Source organism: Salvelinus namaycush, chromosome 1 (assembly GCF_016432855.1).
Source record: "Salvelinus namaycush isolate Seneca chromosome 1, SaNama_1.0, whole genome shotgun sequence".
Classification (NCBI taxonomy): domain Eukaryota; kingdom Metazoa; phylum Chordata; class Actinopteri; order Salmoniformes; family Salmonidae; genus Salvelinus; species Salvelinus namaycush.
Window position 1 is genome coordinate 3,689,570 of NC_052307.1, and position 15,901 is coordinate 3,705,470.

Genomic DNA, 15,901 nt, shown 5'->3' on the forward strand with positions numbered 1-15,901 from the left:
ACATTACAATGGGAAAGTATGTTTGGACTGTTCCATTCAAATCAAAAGGGGGGAGTTAAAAAGTGATTCAATTCAAATGGATTTGTCCTAAATCATGTTCTCTTGTGTTGTAATTTGAATGATTTTATTAACTCCTGTATAGACAGTAGACTAATTACAGAATCTTTGCTCATTTAATTAATTTTACTCCTAGCCTATGGTGAGGGGAATTAACTTGTTTTTCATAGGTGAGTCTTGACAAAAGGTAGAATTATGAGAGTGTACATGAACAGTTATGTTTGTTGAAAAGAAGGGATATCTATATTCTAAACCTATTTCTGAAATGCTCGTTCTAACCATGTTGAATTCTAAAACGTTTTTTTTACCTTTATTTAACTAGGCAAGTCAGTTAAGAACAAATGATTATTTACAATGACGGCCTACCCCGGCCAAACCTGGACGACGCTGGGATAATTATGGGACTCCTGATCACAGCCGGATGTGAAACAGCCTGGATAGACAGGAGTAGAGGACCACAAGGTAACGAGCATTAATTAGCATTAGGATGGTTGTCACATGGAATGTGGGGTTGGTTGTTACTACCACCTCCATTATAACCACATTATTCAGGGACGTTGCCACTGCCAGTACACACTAAATCCACAGCTCTTTTGTTGCTATAAAGACCTCCCTTCCCAGGAAATACAAACACCTCTGTCTGACATATCAAAATGTATTGTGGAGAGAGTTTTCCCATTGGAAAGACGTCTCCTTGACCACAGAATAGAATGTCGATTCCAGTTCAACATAGAAACCATGTAGAACTGTAGAATGTCGCCATTCTAAACACATCTGTGAGACAATTAGCCAATTAGAAAACAATGTTTAAAGTGCATCTTCCTGATGCATCATGGGGGCAAAATACAGTTGTATTCCAGCCACTAGGGGGCACTCTGGTGAAGCCCATGGGAAATAAAGAAATATATAGTTTAACTGAACTGGGATAAGGGAGAAAAATGAACAAAACGTGCTGTAAACTGCTGTTACATGTGCTGACATGATTAAAGGTCAAGTAAACAGTACCTTTCGTGTTGTAGTTTATATTATAAGCTCATAGAAAGGGTAACATATACTGTACATCCGTTGGACAGAGGTCTCTGTGCTGTCTGGGTGTGTTGCCTCTCTCTCACACACACACACTGAGTAAAACATTAGGAACACCTCCCTCAGAACAGCCTCAATTCGTTGGGACATGGACTATACAAGGTGTTGAAAACATTCCACAGGGATGCTGGGTGATGTTGACTCCAGTGCTTCCCACAGTTTTGTCAAGTTGTCTGGATGTCCTTTGGGTGGTGGAACATTCTTGATACATTCAGGAAACTGTTGAGCAGAGAGAAATGTGGGAGCAGGTACCATGTCCTCAACATTAAGGACAGTGCCCATGGCACTCAGGTATCAGAGCTGCTGGATCAGGTAGAGGAGATGGTGGCAAGAAACAGAGAGAGATTCTACAGCAGTCAGACCTACCAGGAGGCAGAGGACCAGGTTAGAGAAATGGAGGGAAAGATCCAGAGAGAGAGAGGAGAGAGACTTGAGAGAGAGGCTTCAGAAGGAGTTGCAGGACTCTCTGATAAAGATAGAGGGAGTGATCCAGGAACATGAGGGAGATATCAGAACACTCAGTGAAAGAACCAGTGAACTGGAGAGACAGGTGAATGAAGAGAGGGATGAGGAGAAGAAAATAGAACTGGAGAGGGAGCTGAAGAGGGAGTCTGATAGGAGGGAGGAGATGGAGAGATTTAGAGAGAAGACAGAGAATGAGAGGAGGGAGATGGAGGAGAGACACAGACAGGAGATAGAGGAGATGATGGAGAGGCCAGAGTTGAAGCAGAGAGAAACCTGATGAAGATAGTCCTTCCTGAGTTACAGAGGAACATCATGATCTCACAGACAAAGATGCAGGGGGAGTTCAGCAGACAGATGGAGGAGAATAATAGACAGATGAAGGAGAAGAATAGACAGATGAACGAGAAGGATAAACATGGAGGAGAAGGATAGACATATGGAGGAGAAGGATAGACTTATAGAGGAGAAGGATGGAGAAATGGAGAGACTAAGACAGAACTTGAAAGAAGTCAGGGAAGCTCACTCAGTGTTGCAGAATGGACTGGAACGAGAGGGGAGAGGTCAGAGGGCACTGATAGGGTTGTTGGGCTGGGTCAGGAGAAACTCATCAAGTTGGCTTCTCCACAATTTGATATGATTCACCATCACCGTCTATGTGTAGAACCAGACCAGGTCTTCTGTCCACTGTACCGTAGTGAGTGACAGAGAGAATACAGTAGACGGCACACGTCAAATGTGTGATTTATGACCCTATTTTATGGGTCACGTGTGTATGCCCATATATGGACATCCTGCAGGACATCCTGCCTTCCGTTGTCACGCTCTCTAGGGAGTGCCCATATATGTACGTTCTGTCAGGAAGTTCTCACGCTATCGAGTGAGTGTTTATTTAACCAGATAGTGCATCTGTTCCTTTGAAGTAAAGCTGTCATGATGATTGATATGTAGTGACCTCGTTGAACTGGGGAATGTGTTTGAACATTTGAAAGAGTATGGCCTCCCCTGTTGTAGTGAACTTAGGGCTGTTGTATATGACAACAGTAATGTCCGGGGGTATTGGACAGCCGCACTATAAGTAAGCGCTGTCAACACTACAATCGACCTCAATAAACCCCAGAACGCTAAAGAAATTAAACATGTATTTTGTGATCAGTGACACACACGTGATGACCGTAACAACAGAAGCAGGACCCTGGTTGACCGTAACAACAGAAGCAGGACCCTGGTTGACCGTAACAACAGAAGCAGGACCTCGGTTGACCGTAACAACAGAAGCAGGACCTCGGTTGACCGTAACAACAGAAGCAGGACCCTGGTTGACCGTAACAACAGAAGCAGGACCCTGGTTGACCGTAACAACAGAAGCAGGACCCTGGTTGACCGTAACAACAGAAGCAGGACCCTGGTTGACCGTAACAACAGAAGCAGGACCCTGGTTGACCGTAACAACAGAAGCAGGACCCTGGTTGACCGTAACAACAGAAGCAGGACCCTGGTTGAAACACAGAGAAAGGAACGAGTATAAAGCAACAATATACGATGCGCCAAAAAATACTTTTCTAAATATGTGTAGAACCCAAATACCACCAGCAACTGTGTTGAAAGATCAAGTGTTGATGTCTAATGGACAGCAATGGGGTTCTCCGTTTGATTACCCGGCCTGTAGAGTGAAACTCTATACCGTAGCCGAAGGAGAAGAATATACCGACCAGACTTTAGGAGTGGACTACGGGCTTGAAGACTGGACGGTGTTTCGCAAGGTGGTGTGTCCCGAACTGAGCCTTATCACCAAGGGGTATAGCTTGTTCACGGGGTACGAGACCCGTTGGGAAGGTGCCCCTGACTCCTCAGGAAGAATATTTCACAGGGTGAAAATACAAAGAAAGAATGGACTTCCATGTGGAGTTTTATATCAGCAACGGTAACAGACGTGATGGTGGACTGACTGGGGATTTTAGGTTGGGTCTGCTTATTCCTTATAAAATTTGGGATATAATGGAATTGAAAATGTTAGAGTTATTGGACTCTCTTTTTGTACAGAGCCAACAGCTAAGGAAGTGCATAATATATATGAATCCTAAGGATTATGATTCAAAGGAACCCCAAGAAGGTTCATCCTCAGAAGGGTCATCCTCAGAAGGGTCATCCTCAGAAGGGTCATCCTCAGAAGGGTCAGCCCCTGAAGGGTCATCCTCAGAAGGGTCAGCCCCTGAAGGTTCATCCTCAGAAGGGTCATCCTCAGAAGGGTCAGCCCCTGAAGGGTCATCCTCAGAAGGGTCAGCCCCTGAAGGTTCATCCTCAGAAGGGTCATCCTCAGAAGGGTCATCCTCAGGAGGGTCAGTCCCTGAAGGGTCATCCTCAGAAGGGTCAGCCCCTGAAGGGTCATCCTCAGAAGGGTCAGCCCCTGAAGGGTCATCCTCAGAAGGGTCAGCCCCTGAAGTACGCGGCTGTTACGATAACCACGCCCCTATACCATAGGAATGGTTCAACAATAAAAGGGGTGACCATAAAGCCTCCGGTTCTTTATTTCAGCATATACCATGGATATTCATATAGCATATCAGGACTCCGATACATCATGGGTACCAGACCCTAAGGACTCTATGCCTCATAGCCCTCCTTTTTACGCCCCCCAGGCAAGCCCCCGACACCCCCTACATGTACACAGCCTGAGGATGTGTTTAATGGGGTGGTCAGTACTATTTTTGTGGACACCATCAAGGCCTCTGTAGCCGCACTTTTAGATGTGGTGACTGGAGAATATATAAGAGATAAATGCATCGGTTGTGAGATCAATCACCCCAGCCAGCGACGACATCCGTGTTTATACAACCCACCCCAGTACTACTTCTTCAACCATTTTGAGGAGCTGGTGAAAAGACTGTGGTCCAGCCGCTTTATACCTTCGATGGTCAGAGCCATGGAGGCTATGGGTCTTGTGCCATCTATTCCCAGAGTTTACGGTGTAACGGAGGCTTTCCTACATGAACTGAAGGAGGTGATCTACATCCACGAGAAACTCAACAACAAATACAAGGAAGCTTTGGTGGCTGATGTGGTGACTTTCTGGCTCAATAAACCCCAAGAGAACAAGTAACAATATATATATATTTTAAATTAGATGTAAATCAATGGGTAACTATATGCATAAGATGTTAGAGAGAATAAATACACTTTTTCTTTTGAGAGAATTTACAAATGTTATGCAGCAAATTATTGAAAATAAAGTGTACAATGCAGAGCTCTACACAACCAACAATACAGGGGTTAATGCAGAGCTCTACACAGCCAACAATACAGGGGTTAATGCAGAGCTCTACACAGCCAACAATACAGGGGTTAATGCAGAGCTCTACACAGCCAACAATACAGGGGTTAATGCAGAGCTCTACACAGCCAACAATACAGGGGTTAATGCAGAGCTCTACACAGCCAACAATACAGGGGTTAATGCAGAGCTCTACACAACCCCCAATACAGGGTTAATGCAGAGCTCTACACAACCCCCAATACAGGGGTTAATGCAGAGCTCTAATACAACCCCCAATACAGGGTTTAATGCAGAGTTCTACACAACCCCCAATACAGGGTTTAATGCAGAGTTCTACACAACCCCCAATACAGGGGTTAATGCAGAGTTCTACACAACCCCCAATACAGGGTTTAATGTAGAGCGTGCGCTAAATATGGAGCAAATCATGAGTCATGTAAGACATACGGGCGAGGCTCTACAATGGACACAACTGTTATGCTGGTGAATGAGGACCCAAAAGCGACGTAATAGTAACAGAGTCTTTATTCCAGTATTAAACAAATAATGATTCTCCTGGATATTATCAATGGTCAATCCAAAACAGGAAACTGAAATCCTCTCGTCAATAGAGAGGAACGACTGGAGACGCGACCACAGACTGCAGGTCGCTTCAGGAAGGCACTGGCCGTAGCTGACATAGACACCTGCTCACACGCAGCATCTGAAGAAGGCAAAGAACACGACAGGGCGGAACAAGGACACAGGAACAGCAAACATCAAACAAGAATCCGACAAGGACAGAAGCGGAAAACAGAGGGAGAAATAGGGACTCTAATCAGAGGGCAAAATAGGGGACAGGTGTGAAAGAGTAAATGAGGTCGTTAGGAGAATGAGAAACAGCTGGGAGCAGGAACGGAACGATAGAGAGAGAGAGCGGGAGAGGGAGAGAGGGAGGAGGAGAGAGAGAGAGAGAGAAAGAGGGAAAGAACCTAATAAGACCAGCAGAGGGAAGCACAGGGACAAGACATGATCAAAGACAAAACATGACAGTACCCCCCCACTCACCGAGCGCCTCCTGGCGCACTCGAGGAGGAACCCTGGCGGCAACGAAGGAAATCATCAATCAACGAACGGTCCAGCACGTCCCGAGATGGAACCCAACTCCTCTCCTCAGGACCGTAACCCTCCCAATCCACTAAGTACTGGTGACCACGTCCCCGAGAACGCATGTCCATGATCTTCCGTACCTTGTAAATAGGAGCGCCCTCGACAAGGACGGGGGGGGGGGAGGGAAGACGAACGGGGGCGCGAAGAAAAGGCTTGACACAAGAGACATGGAAGACAGGGTGGACGCGACGAAGATGTTGCGGAAGAAGCAGTCGCACAGCGACAGGATTGACGACCTGAGAGACACGGAACGGACCAATGAACCGCGGAGTCAACTTGCGAGAAGCTGTCGTAAGGGGAAGGTTACGAGTGGAAAGCCACACTCTCTGACCGCGACAATACCTAGGACTCTTAATCCTACGTTTATTGGCGGCTCTCACAGTCTGCGCCCTGTAACGGCAAAGTGCAGACCTGACCCTCCTCCAGGTGCGCTCACAACGTTGGACAAAAGCCTGAGCGGAGGGAACGCTGGACTCGGCGAGCTGGGACGAGAACAGAGGAGGCTGGTACCCAAGACTACTCTGAAACGGAGATAGACCGGTAGCAGACGAAGGAAGCGAGTTGTGAGCGTACTCAGCCCAGGGGAGCTGTTCTGCCCAAGACGCAGGGTTTCGAAACGAAAGGCTGCGTAATATGCGACCAATCGACTGATTGGCCCTTTCTGCTTGACCGTTAGACTGGGGATGAAACCCGGAAGAGAGACTGACGGAAGCACCAATCAAACGACAGAACTCCCTCCAAAACTGTGACGTGAATTGCGGACCTCTGTCTGAAACGGCGTCTAACGGGAGGCCATGAATTCTGAACACATTCTCAATGATGATTTGTGCCGTCTCCTTAGCGGAAGGAAGCTTAGCGAGGGGAATGAAATGTGCCGCCTTAGAGAACCTATCGATAACCGTAAGAATCACAGTCTTCCCCGCAGACGAAGGCAGACCGGTAATAAAGTCTAAGGCGATGTGAGACCATGGTCGAGAAGGAATGGGAAGCGGTCTGAGACGACCGGCAGGAGGAGAGTTACCTGACTTAGTCTGCGCGCAGTCCGAACAAGCAGCCACGAAACGACGCGTGTCCCGCTCCTGAGTAGGCCACCAAAACCGCTGGCGAATAGAAGCAAGCGTACCCCGAACGCCGGGGTGGCCAGCTAACTTGGCAGAGTGAGCCCACTGAAGAACAGCCAGACGAGTAGAGACAGGAACGAACAGAAGGTTACTAGGACAAGCGCGCGGCGACGCAGTGTGAGTGAGTGCTTGCTTTACCTGTCTCTCAATTCCCCAGACAGTCAACCCGACAACACGCCCTTCAGGGAGAATCCCCTCGGGGTCGGTAGAAGCCACAGAAGAACTAAAGAGACGGGATAAGGCATCAGGCTTGGTGTTCTTATTTCCCGGGCGATAGGAAATCACGAACTCGAAACGAGCGAAAAACAACGCCCAACGAGCTTGACGTGCATTAAGTCGTTTGGCCGAACGGATGTACTCAAGGTTCTTATGGTCAGTCCAAACGACAAAAGGGACGGTCGCCCCCTCCAACCACTGTCGCCATTCGCCTATGGCTAAGCGGATGGCGAGCAGTTCGCGGTTACCCACATCATAGTTGCGCTCCGATGGCGACAGGCGATGAGAAAAGTAAGCGCAAGGATGGACCTTATCGTCAGAGTGGAAGCGCTGAGACAGAATGGCTCCCACGCCCACCTCTGAAGCGTCAACCTCGACAATGAATTGTTTAGTGACGTCAGGAGTAACAAGGATAGGGGCGGATGTAAAACGCTTCTTGAGGAGATCAAAAGCTCCCTGGGCGGAACCGGACCACTTAAAGCAAGTCTTGACAGAAGTCAGAGCTGTGAGAGGGGCAGCCACTTGACCGAAATTACGAATGAAACGCCGATAGAAATTAGCGAAACCGAGAAAGCGCTGCAACTCGACACGTGACTTAGGGACGGGCCAATCGCTGACAGCCTGGACCTTAGCGGGATCCATCTGAATGCCTTCAGCGGAAATAACAGAACCGAGAAATGTGACAGAGGAGACATGAAAGGCGCACTTCTCAGCCTTCACGTAGAGACAATTCTCTAAAAGGCGCTGGAGTACACGTCGAACGTGCTGAACATGAATCTCGAGTGACGGTGAAAAAATCAGGATATCGTCAAGGTAAACGAAAACAAAAATGTTCAGCATGTCTCTCAGTACATCATTAACTAATGCCTGAAAGACAGCTGGAGCATTAGCGAGACCGAACGGCAGAACCCGGTATTCAAAATGCCCTAACGGAGTGTTAAACGCCGTTTTCCACTCGTCCCCCTCTCTGATGCGTACGAGATGGTAAGCGTTACGAAGGTCCAACTTAGTAAAGCACCTGGCTCCCTGCAAAATCTCGAAGGCTGACGACATAAGGGGAAGCGGATAACGATTCTTAACCGTTATGTCATTCAGCCCTCGATAATCCACGCAGGGGCGCAGAGTACCGTCCTTCTTCTTAACAAAGAAAAATCCCGCTCCGGCGGGAGAGGAAGAAGGCACCACGGTACCGGCGTCGAGAGAAACAGACAGATAATCCTCGAGAGCCTTACGTTCGGGAGCCGACAGAGAGTATAGTCTACCCCGAGGGGGAGTGGTCCCCGGAAGAAGATCAATACAACAATCATACGACCGGTGAGGAGGAAGGGAGCTGGCTCTGGACCGACTGAAGACCGTGCGCAGATCATGATATTCCTCCGGCACTCCTGTCAAATCACCAGGTTCCTCCTGAGTAGAGGGGACAGAAGACACAGGAGGGATAGCAGACATTAAACACTTCACATGACAAGAAACGTTCCAGGATAGGATAGAATTACTAGACCAATTAATAGAAGGATTATGACATACTAGCCAGGGATGACCCAAAACAACAGGTGTAAAAGGTGAACGAAAAATCAAAAAGGAAATGGTCTCACTGTGGTTACCAGATACTGTGAGGGTTAAAGGTAGTGTCTCACATCTGATACTGGGGAGAAGACTACCATCTAAGGCGAACATGGGCGTGGGCTTCCCTAACTGTCTGAGAGGAATGTCATGTTTCCGAGCCCATGCTTCGTCCATAAAACAACCCTCAGCCCCAGAGTCTATCAAGGCACTGCAGGAAGCAGCCGAACCGGTCCAGCGTAGATGGACCGACAAGGTAGTACAGGATCTTGATGGAGAGACCTGAGTAGTAGCGCTCACCAGTAGCCCTCCGCTTACTGATGAGCTCTGGCTTTTACTGGACATGACATGACAAAATGTCCAGCAGAACCGCAATAGAGGCAAAGGCGGTTGGTGATTCTCCGTTCCCTCTCCTTTGTCGAGATGCGAATACCTCCCAGCTGCATGGGCTCAGTCTCTGAGCCGGTGGGAGGAGATGGTTGAGATGCGGAGAGGGGAAACACCGTTAACGTGAGCTCTCTTCCACGAGCTCGGTGACGAAGATCTACCCGTCGTTCTATGCGGATGGCGAGTGCAATCAAAGAGTCCACGCTGGAAGGAACCTCCCGGGAGAGAATCTCATCCTTAACCTCAGCGTGGAGTCCCTCCAGAAAACGAGCGAGCAACGCCGGCTCGTTCCAGTCACTGGATGCAGCAAGAGTGCGAAACTCTATAGAGTAATCCGTTATGGATCGATCACCTTGACATAGGGAAGCCAGGGCCCTGGAAGCCTCCTTCCCAAAAACTGAACGATCAAAAACCCGTATCATCTCCTCTTTAAAGTTCTGATAATCGTTAGAACACTCAGCCCTTGCCTCCCAGATAGCTGTGCCCCACTCCCGAGCCCGACCAGTAAGGAGTGATATGACGTAAGCGATCCGAGCTCTCTCACTAGAGTACGTGTTGGGCTGGAGAGAGAACACAATATCACACTGGGTGAGAAAAGAGCGACACTCAGTGGGCTGCCCAGAGTAACATGGTGGGTTATTAACCCTAGGTTCCGGAGACTCGGAAGACCAGGAAGTAGCTGGTGGCACGAGACGAAGACTCTGAAACTGTCCAGAGAGATCGGAGACCTGAGCGGCCAGGGTCTCAACGGCATGACGAGCAGCAAACAATTCCTGCTCGTGTCTGCCGAGCATTGCTCCCTGGAACTCGACGGCAGTGTTGAGAGAATCCATAGTCGCTGGGTCCATCTTGGTCGGATTCTTCTGTTATGCTGGTGAATGAGGACCCAAAAGCGACGTAATAGTAACAGAGTCTTTATTCCAGTATTAAACAAATAATGATTCTCCTGGATATTATCAATGGTCAATCCAAAACAGGAAACTGAAATCCTCTCGTCAATAGAGAGGAACGACTGGAGACGCGACCACAGACTGCAGGTCGCTTCAGGAAGGCACTGGCCGTAGCTGACATAGACACCTGCTCACACGCAGCATCTGAAGAAGGCAAAGAACACGACAGGGCGGAACAAGGACACAGGAACAGCAAACATCAAACAAGAATCCGACAAGGACAGAAGCGGAAAACAGAGGGAGAAATAGGGACTCTAATCAGAGGGCAAAATAGGGGACAGGTGTGAAAGAGTAAATGAGGTCGTTAGGAGAATGAGAAACAGCTGGGAGCAGGAACGGAACGATAGAGAGAGAGAGCGGGAGAGGGAGAGAGGGAGGAGGAGAGAGAGAGAGAGAGAAAGAGGGAAAGAACCTAATAAGACCAGCAGAGGGAAGCACAGGGACAAGACATGATCAAAGACAAAACATGACAACAACTGGTATCCCGTCTTGTGGATGATTCTGAAAAACTAGAAACATCCTTGTCTAAGATTTTAGTTTATTTGTTTGAAACACCGTTTAATTGTAACATGTATCATATTTGTTGTTTACATACTTATATAACGGATGTATGTGTCTTAAAAATTCAGCGATATAAGCATGTAAATGTAAACCAAGTATACAAGGTGTTGCATGCATGGGTCATTGAGAAAACAGGGACTAATATCCTGCTACGTATCCTGAAGTGTATGGATACGTAATACTTAATGTTTGCAAAAATAAAAGGCTAAATGAAAATGAAATGTTCTCGTTATACGAAAGGGGCTCATTAATGTTATTGTACATCAGAGAGGCAAGAAGGATGGCGGAGCAGATCTTGAAAAACATGTATTATTCCCCCTATACCCCCTCTACCATACCCCCTCTAACCCAGGGTCTTTAATAATATCCCCTCTAACCCAGGGTCTTTAATAATATCCCCTCTAACCCAGGGTCTTTAATAATACCCCCTCTAACCCAGGGTCTTTAACTATACTCCCTCTAACCCAGGGTCTTTAACTATACCCCCTCTAACCCAGGGTCTTTAATAATATCCCCTCTAACCCAGGGTCTTTAATAATACCCCCTCTAACCCAGGGTCTTTAATAATACCCCCTCTAACCCAGGGTCTTTAATAATACCCCCTCTAACCCAGGGTCTTTAATAATATCCCCTCTAACCCAGGGTCTTTAATAATACCCCCTCTAACCCAGGGTCTTTAACTATACTCCCTCTAACCCAGGGTCTTTAACTATACCCCCTCTAACCCAGGGTCTTTAATAATACCCCCTCTAACCCAGGGTCTTTAACTATACCCCCTCTAACCCAGGGTCTTTAACTATACCCCCTCTAACCCAGGGTCTTTAACTATACTCCCTCTAACCCAGGGTCTTTAACTATACCCCCTCTAACCCAGGGTCTTTAACTATACTCCCTCTAACCCAGGGTCTTTAATAATACCCCCTCTAACCCAGGGTCTTTAACTATACCCCCTCTAACCCAGGGTCTTTAACTATACCCCCTCTAACCCAGGGTCTTTAACTATACTCCCTCTAACCCAGGGTCTTTAACAATACCCCCTCTAACCCAGGGTCTTTACTAATACCCCCTCTAACCCAGGGTCTTTAATAATACCCCCTCTAACCCAGGGTCTTTAATAATACCCCCTCTAACCCAGGGTCTTTAATAATACCCCCTCTAACCCAGGGTCTTTAATAATACCCCCTCTAACCCAGGGTCTTTAATAATACCCCCTCTAATCCAGGGTCTTTAATAATATCCCCTCTAACCCAGGGTCTTTAATAATACCCCCTCTAACCCAGGGTCTTTAACTATACTCCAACCCAGGGTCTTTAACTATACCCCCTCTAACCCAGGGTCTTTAATAATACCCCCTCTAACCCAGGGTCTTATGGGGGGAAGGAGAGGTTCCAGAGAGCAGAAGAAACAGGTAACAGGTTAGGCGCTGCTCAAGTGAATGAATGGCTAGCAGAGCAGGATGCTCACACTCTGCATAAACCCGTGCGAAAACAATTTCCACTAAATATAGTTTTTTTCTACTCATCCCTTGTTCCAGTTTCAAGCGGATCTATGTGACATGCAGGCCCTTGCAGATAAAAAGGATGGAAATCGCTACATGCTAACGGTTATAGATATTTTCTCTAAAATAGCATTTGTAAAGGTCTTAAAAAATAAGAGCGGGGCAGAGGTGACCCGGGCCTTTGACTCTATCTTGAAGGACAGAGGAGCACCCAAGAAAGTGCAGATGGGTGGCGGTAAAAATATTTTTTTAATAATACTTTTCAGAATCTCATGAAGAAGCACAATATAGAGGTTCTACAGGTTCAGATCTGAAAGCTTCAGTTGTTGAACGCTTTAACAGAACTTTGAAGGAGAGGATGTGGAAATACTTTACGGCTCACAACAGCCAGAGATATGTGGATTTAGTTCAAGATTTAGTAAAGGGTTACAACTACAGCTACCATAAGAGTATACGATGAAACCCTCCGAGGTCTCTTCTGAAAACTATTTTCAAGTCTTTAAAAATCTGAATGGATTGTTCCCCCTTCGCATTAAGATATTGATTTTAAATTCATAGTGAGGGACTTGGTACGTACATCCAAGTTGAGGGGTGTTTTTGACAAAAAATATGAGCAAGGTTACAGCGATGAGTTGTTCACAGCTGCCACGTATATCCCCTGTCTACAAGTTAAAAGATTATGATGGGGAGCTTATAGAGGGATCTTTTATGAGAAGGAACTCCAGAAGGTAAAGATTATGATGGGAAGTTTATAGAGGGATCCTTTATGAGAAGAACCTACAGAAGGTACAGATTATGATGGGGAGTTTATAGAGGGATCCTTTATGAGAAGAACCTACAGAAGGTACAGATTATGACGGGGAGTTTATAGGGGGATCCTTTATGAGAAGGAACTCCAGAAGGTAAAGATTATGACGGGGAGTTTATAGGGGGATCCTTTATGAGAAGGAACTACAGAAGGTATAGATTATGACGGGGAGTTTATAGGGGGATCCTTTATGAGAAGGAGCTACAGAAGGTACAGATTATGACGGGGAGTTTATAGAGGGATCCTTTATGAGAAGAACCTACAGAAGGTACAGATTATGATGGGGAGCTTATAGAGGGATCCTTTATGAGAAGGAACTACAGAAGGTAAAGATTATGATGGGAAGCTTATAGAGGGATCCTTTAGGAGAAGGAACTACAGAACGTACAGTTGGGTAAAGACAAAGTCTTTCACGTGGAGGAGATTCTGGATCAAAAGAGAGAAAATGGTAAAACATGGGTGTTGGTCCTTTGGAAAAACTGGCCCCAAAAGTTCAACAGTTGGGTATTAGAGGATGAGGTGGAGGCAGTGAGGCTTAACTTAATCCCTCATGCGTGATAAAAACACCATCATTCGAGTGTACACAGGAGTGCATCATGGAGCACAATGGATTCTACCTGACTCTCCCCAGTAATGCGTCTGCACATATATATATATGAATAACCAAAGTTCGAATTATACAACCAATTTTCCAAAGCCTGTAGAGTTATCAGAGGCCTGGGAAGTAGGTCTCATCGAGATTACATACCCACATAGTTGGTATAATATCAAGGATAAGGACCGTGATTTTTATTGCAAAAGGATTTTGGAACCCACAAAAGTTATAAAACTTAAAAAAGGGTTTTATAGAACTGTTGTCACAGGCGTCGTAAGAAGAGGACCAAGGTGCAGCGTGGTGAGTGTACATTTCCCTTTTTATTAGAATGAATGTTGCCAACAAAACAACCAAACAAAGAAACGACCGTAAAGCTTAACTGGGCTGTAATGCCTCTAACAAAGTCACCTACCCACAAACTGTAAAGGAAAAAAGGCTGCCTAAGTATGATTCCCAATCAGAGACAACGATAGACAGCTGTCCCTGATTGAGAACCACACCCGGCCAAAACATACAAGTACAAAAACCTAGAAAACAAAACATAGAATGCCCACCCAAATCACACCCTGACCAAACCAAAATAGAGACATAAAAAGTCTCTCTCAGGTCAGGGCGTGACAACTGTAGAGAGGATCGTCTCAGAGTTGAATGAACCCCTAACCCTGAACAATACAGAAATACTCTTGATCTACAACCCTATTCATAGATGTGTACAAATCTCAGGGGATGCTGATAACTGTTGATAACTGTTGTCTCGAAGACCAAAAAAGAGACCTCCGGGTATAAGGCGCAGGCCGGCCCTTAAGATATTAAGGATCGTTGAGCAAAACATGAAAACCCAAGAGCTAGAAGGTCTCCTGAGCCGCTTGATTGGAAAACAATCTTGTGGAGTATGGGCTTGTGATGAACTACCTATTGAGAAAAGGAAGGAGCGAACGGCCATGTTTTTTGTCATTACCCATCCTAAACACATACCGAGTGAACATTGGCTAGCTGTGACATTAGAAGATGAAGGAGGAAGAAAAATCCCTACTTTTTTTTATTCCTACAGCTTTCCCCCTGGATTTTCACATTTCCCCCCATCTATTAAACAGTTTTTGACCAAAAATGTATCAAATATCTACTACAGCATCAAACAAGTACAAGATAATCGTTCCACTACATGTGGTCAACACTGTGTATTCTACCTGTGGTCAACACTGTGTATTCTACCTGTGGTCAACACTGTGTATTCTACCTGTGGTCAACACTGTGTATTCTACCTGTGGTCAACACTGTGTATTCTACCTGTGGTCAACACTGTGTATTCTACCTGTGGTCAACACTGTGTATTCTACCTGTGGTCAACACTGTGTATTCTACCTGTGGTCAACACTGTGTATTCTACATGTGGTCAACACTGTATTCTACCTGTGGTCAACACTGTGTATTCTACCTGTGGTCAACACTGTGTATTCTACCTGTGGTCAACACTGTGTATTCTACCTGTGGTCAACACTGTGTATTCTACCTGTGGTCAACACTGTGTATTCTACCTGTGCCAAAGAGTCCATGGAGTTTCTATTGAAGATGTTATGTCTCTTTATAATAATGATTTAAAAAGTGATGATAGCACCGTAGATTGTTTTGTCAGAAAATATTAAAAGCGTTCAAGTAAGTGTTCTTTAAGACCCTGTAATCAAGGCGTATGCTCAGGTCAAATGTTGAAAGAATGTCACAAATGTTACATTGTTTCATTTTTTCAAATAAAATTTATTGAATTTAATCAAAAGTCATTCAGAAGTCTAACCACCCTGAGAGATCAGGATTATGAAAAGGTCTGGAGACGTTCAGGGGTGAGTTATCATCAGCCCTTTCAAAGGGGGGAGGGGTTGCTAGAACATCTTTAGGGATGCTGTAGCTCTTTGAAGGTTTTTGTTTTAATGTTTGAATCTGTTGACGAAGCTTATAGTTTGGTACACCCGAGAGTGGAATGTTGAGGATTGCCAGGGCCTTAAGAAACTGACGACAACCAGGAGGTCTTCTGTCATCCGCAATCTTTGTGGGCTGCCGTGGTACTTATAAGCAAGTCCATCATATGAGAACCCCTGACAACGTCCCCCTGAACGATAAACTCTCCTTTGTCATTCCAAGTAGCAGCCCCCTTTGAGTCTTTTATCTGGTTCATAATGTAT

The 15,901-nt window shown here is 46.1% G+C and overlaps 1 protein-coding gene across 1 annotated transcript; it reads left to right on the forward strand.

Annotated features, from left to right (window-relative positions):
* The first annotated feature begins 3,694 nt into the window (after window positions 1–3,694).
* Window positions 3,695–4,281, forward strand: LOC120050111 (histidine-rich glycoprotein-like). Its single transcript, XM_038996759.1, has 2 exons — window positions 3,695–4,047; window positions 4,245–4,281. Exons 1-2 carry the CDS (start codon window positions 3,695–3,697, stop codon window positions 4,279–4,281), a joined length of 390 nt encoding a protein of 129 aa, XP_038852687.1.
* Window positions 4,282–15,901: the final 11,620 nt, after the last annotated feature.

Excerpts from the sequence above, each read along its gene's own strand:
- LOC120050111 (XM_038996759.1), top strand. The coding sequence starts at position 3,695 with ATGATTCAAAGGAACCCCAAGAAGGTTCATCCTCAGAAGGGTCATCCT. Across the intron at positions 4,048-4,244 it reads CAGAAGGGTCAGCCCCTGAA|GCAAGCCCCCGACACCCCCT; the intron begins GTACGCGGCTGT and ends TACGCCCCCCAG.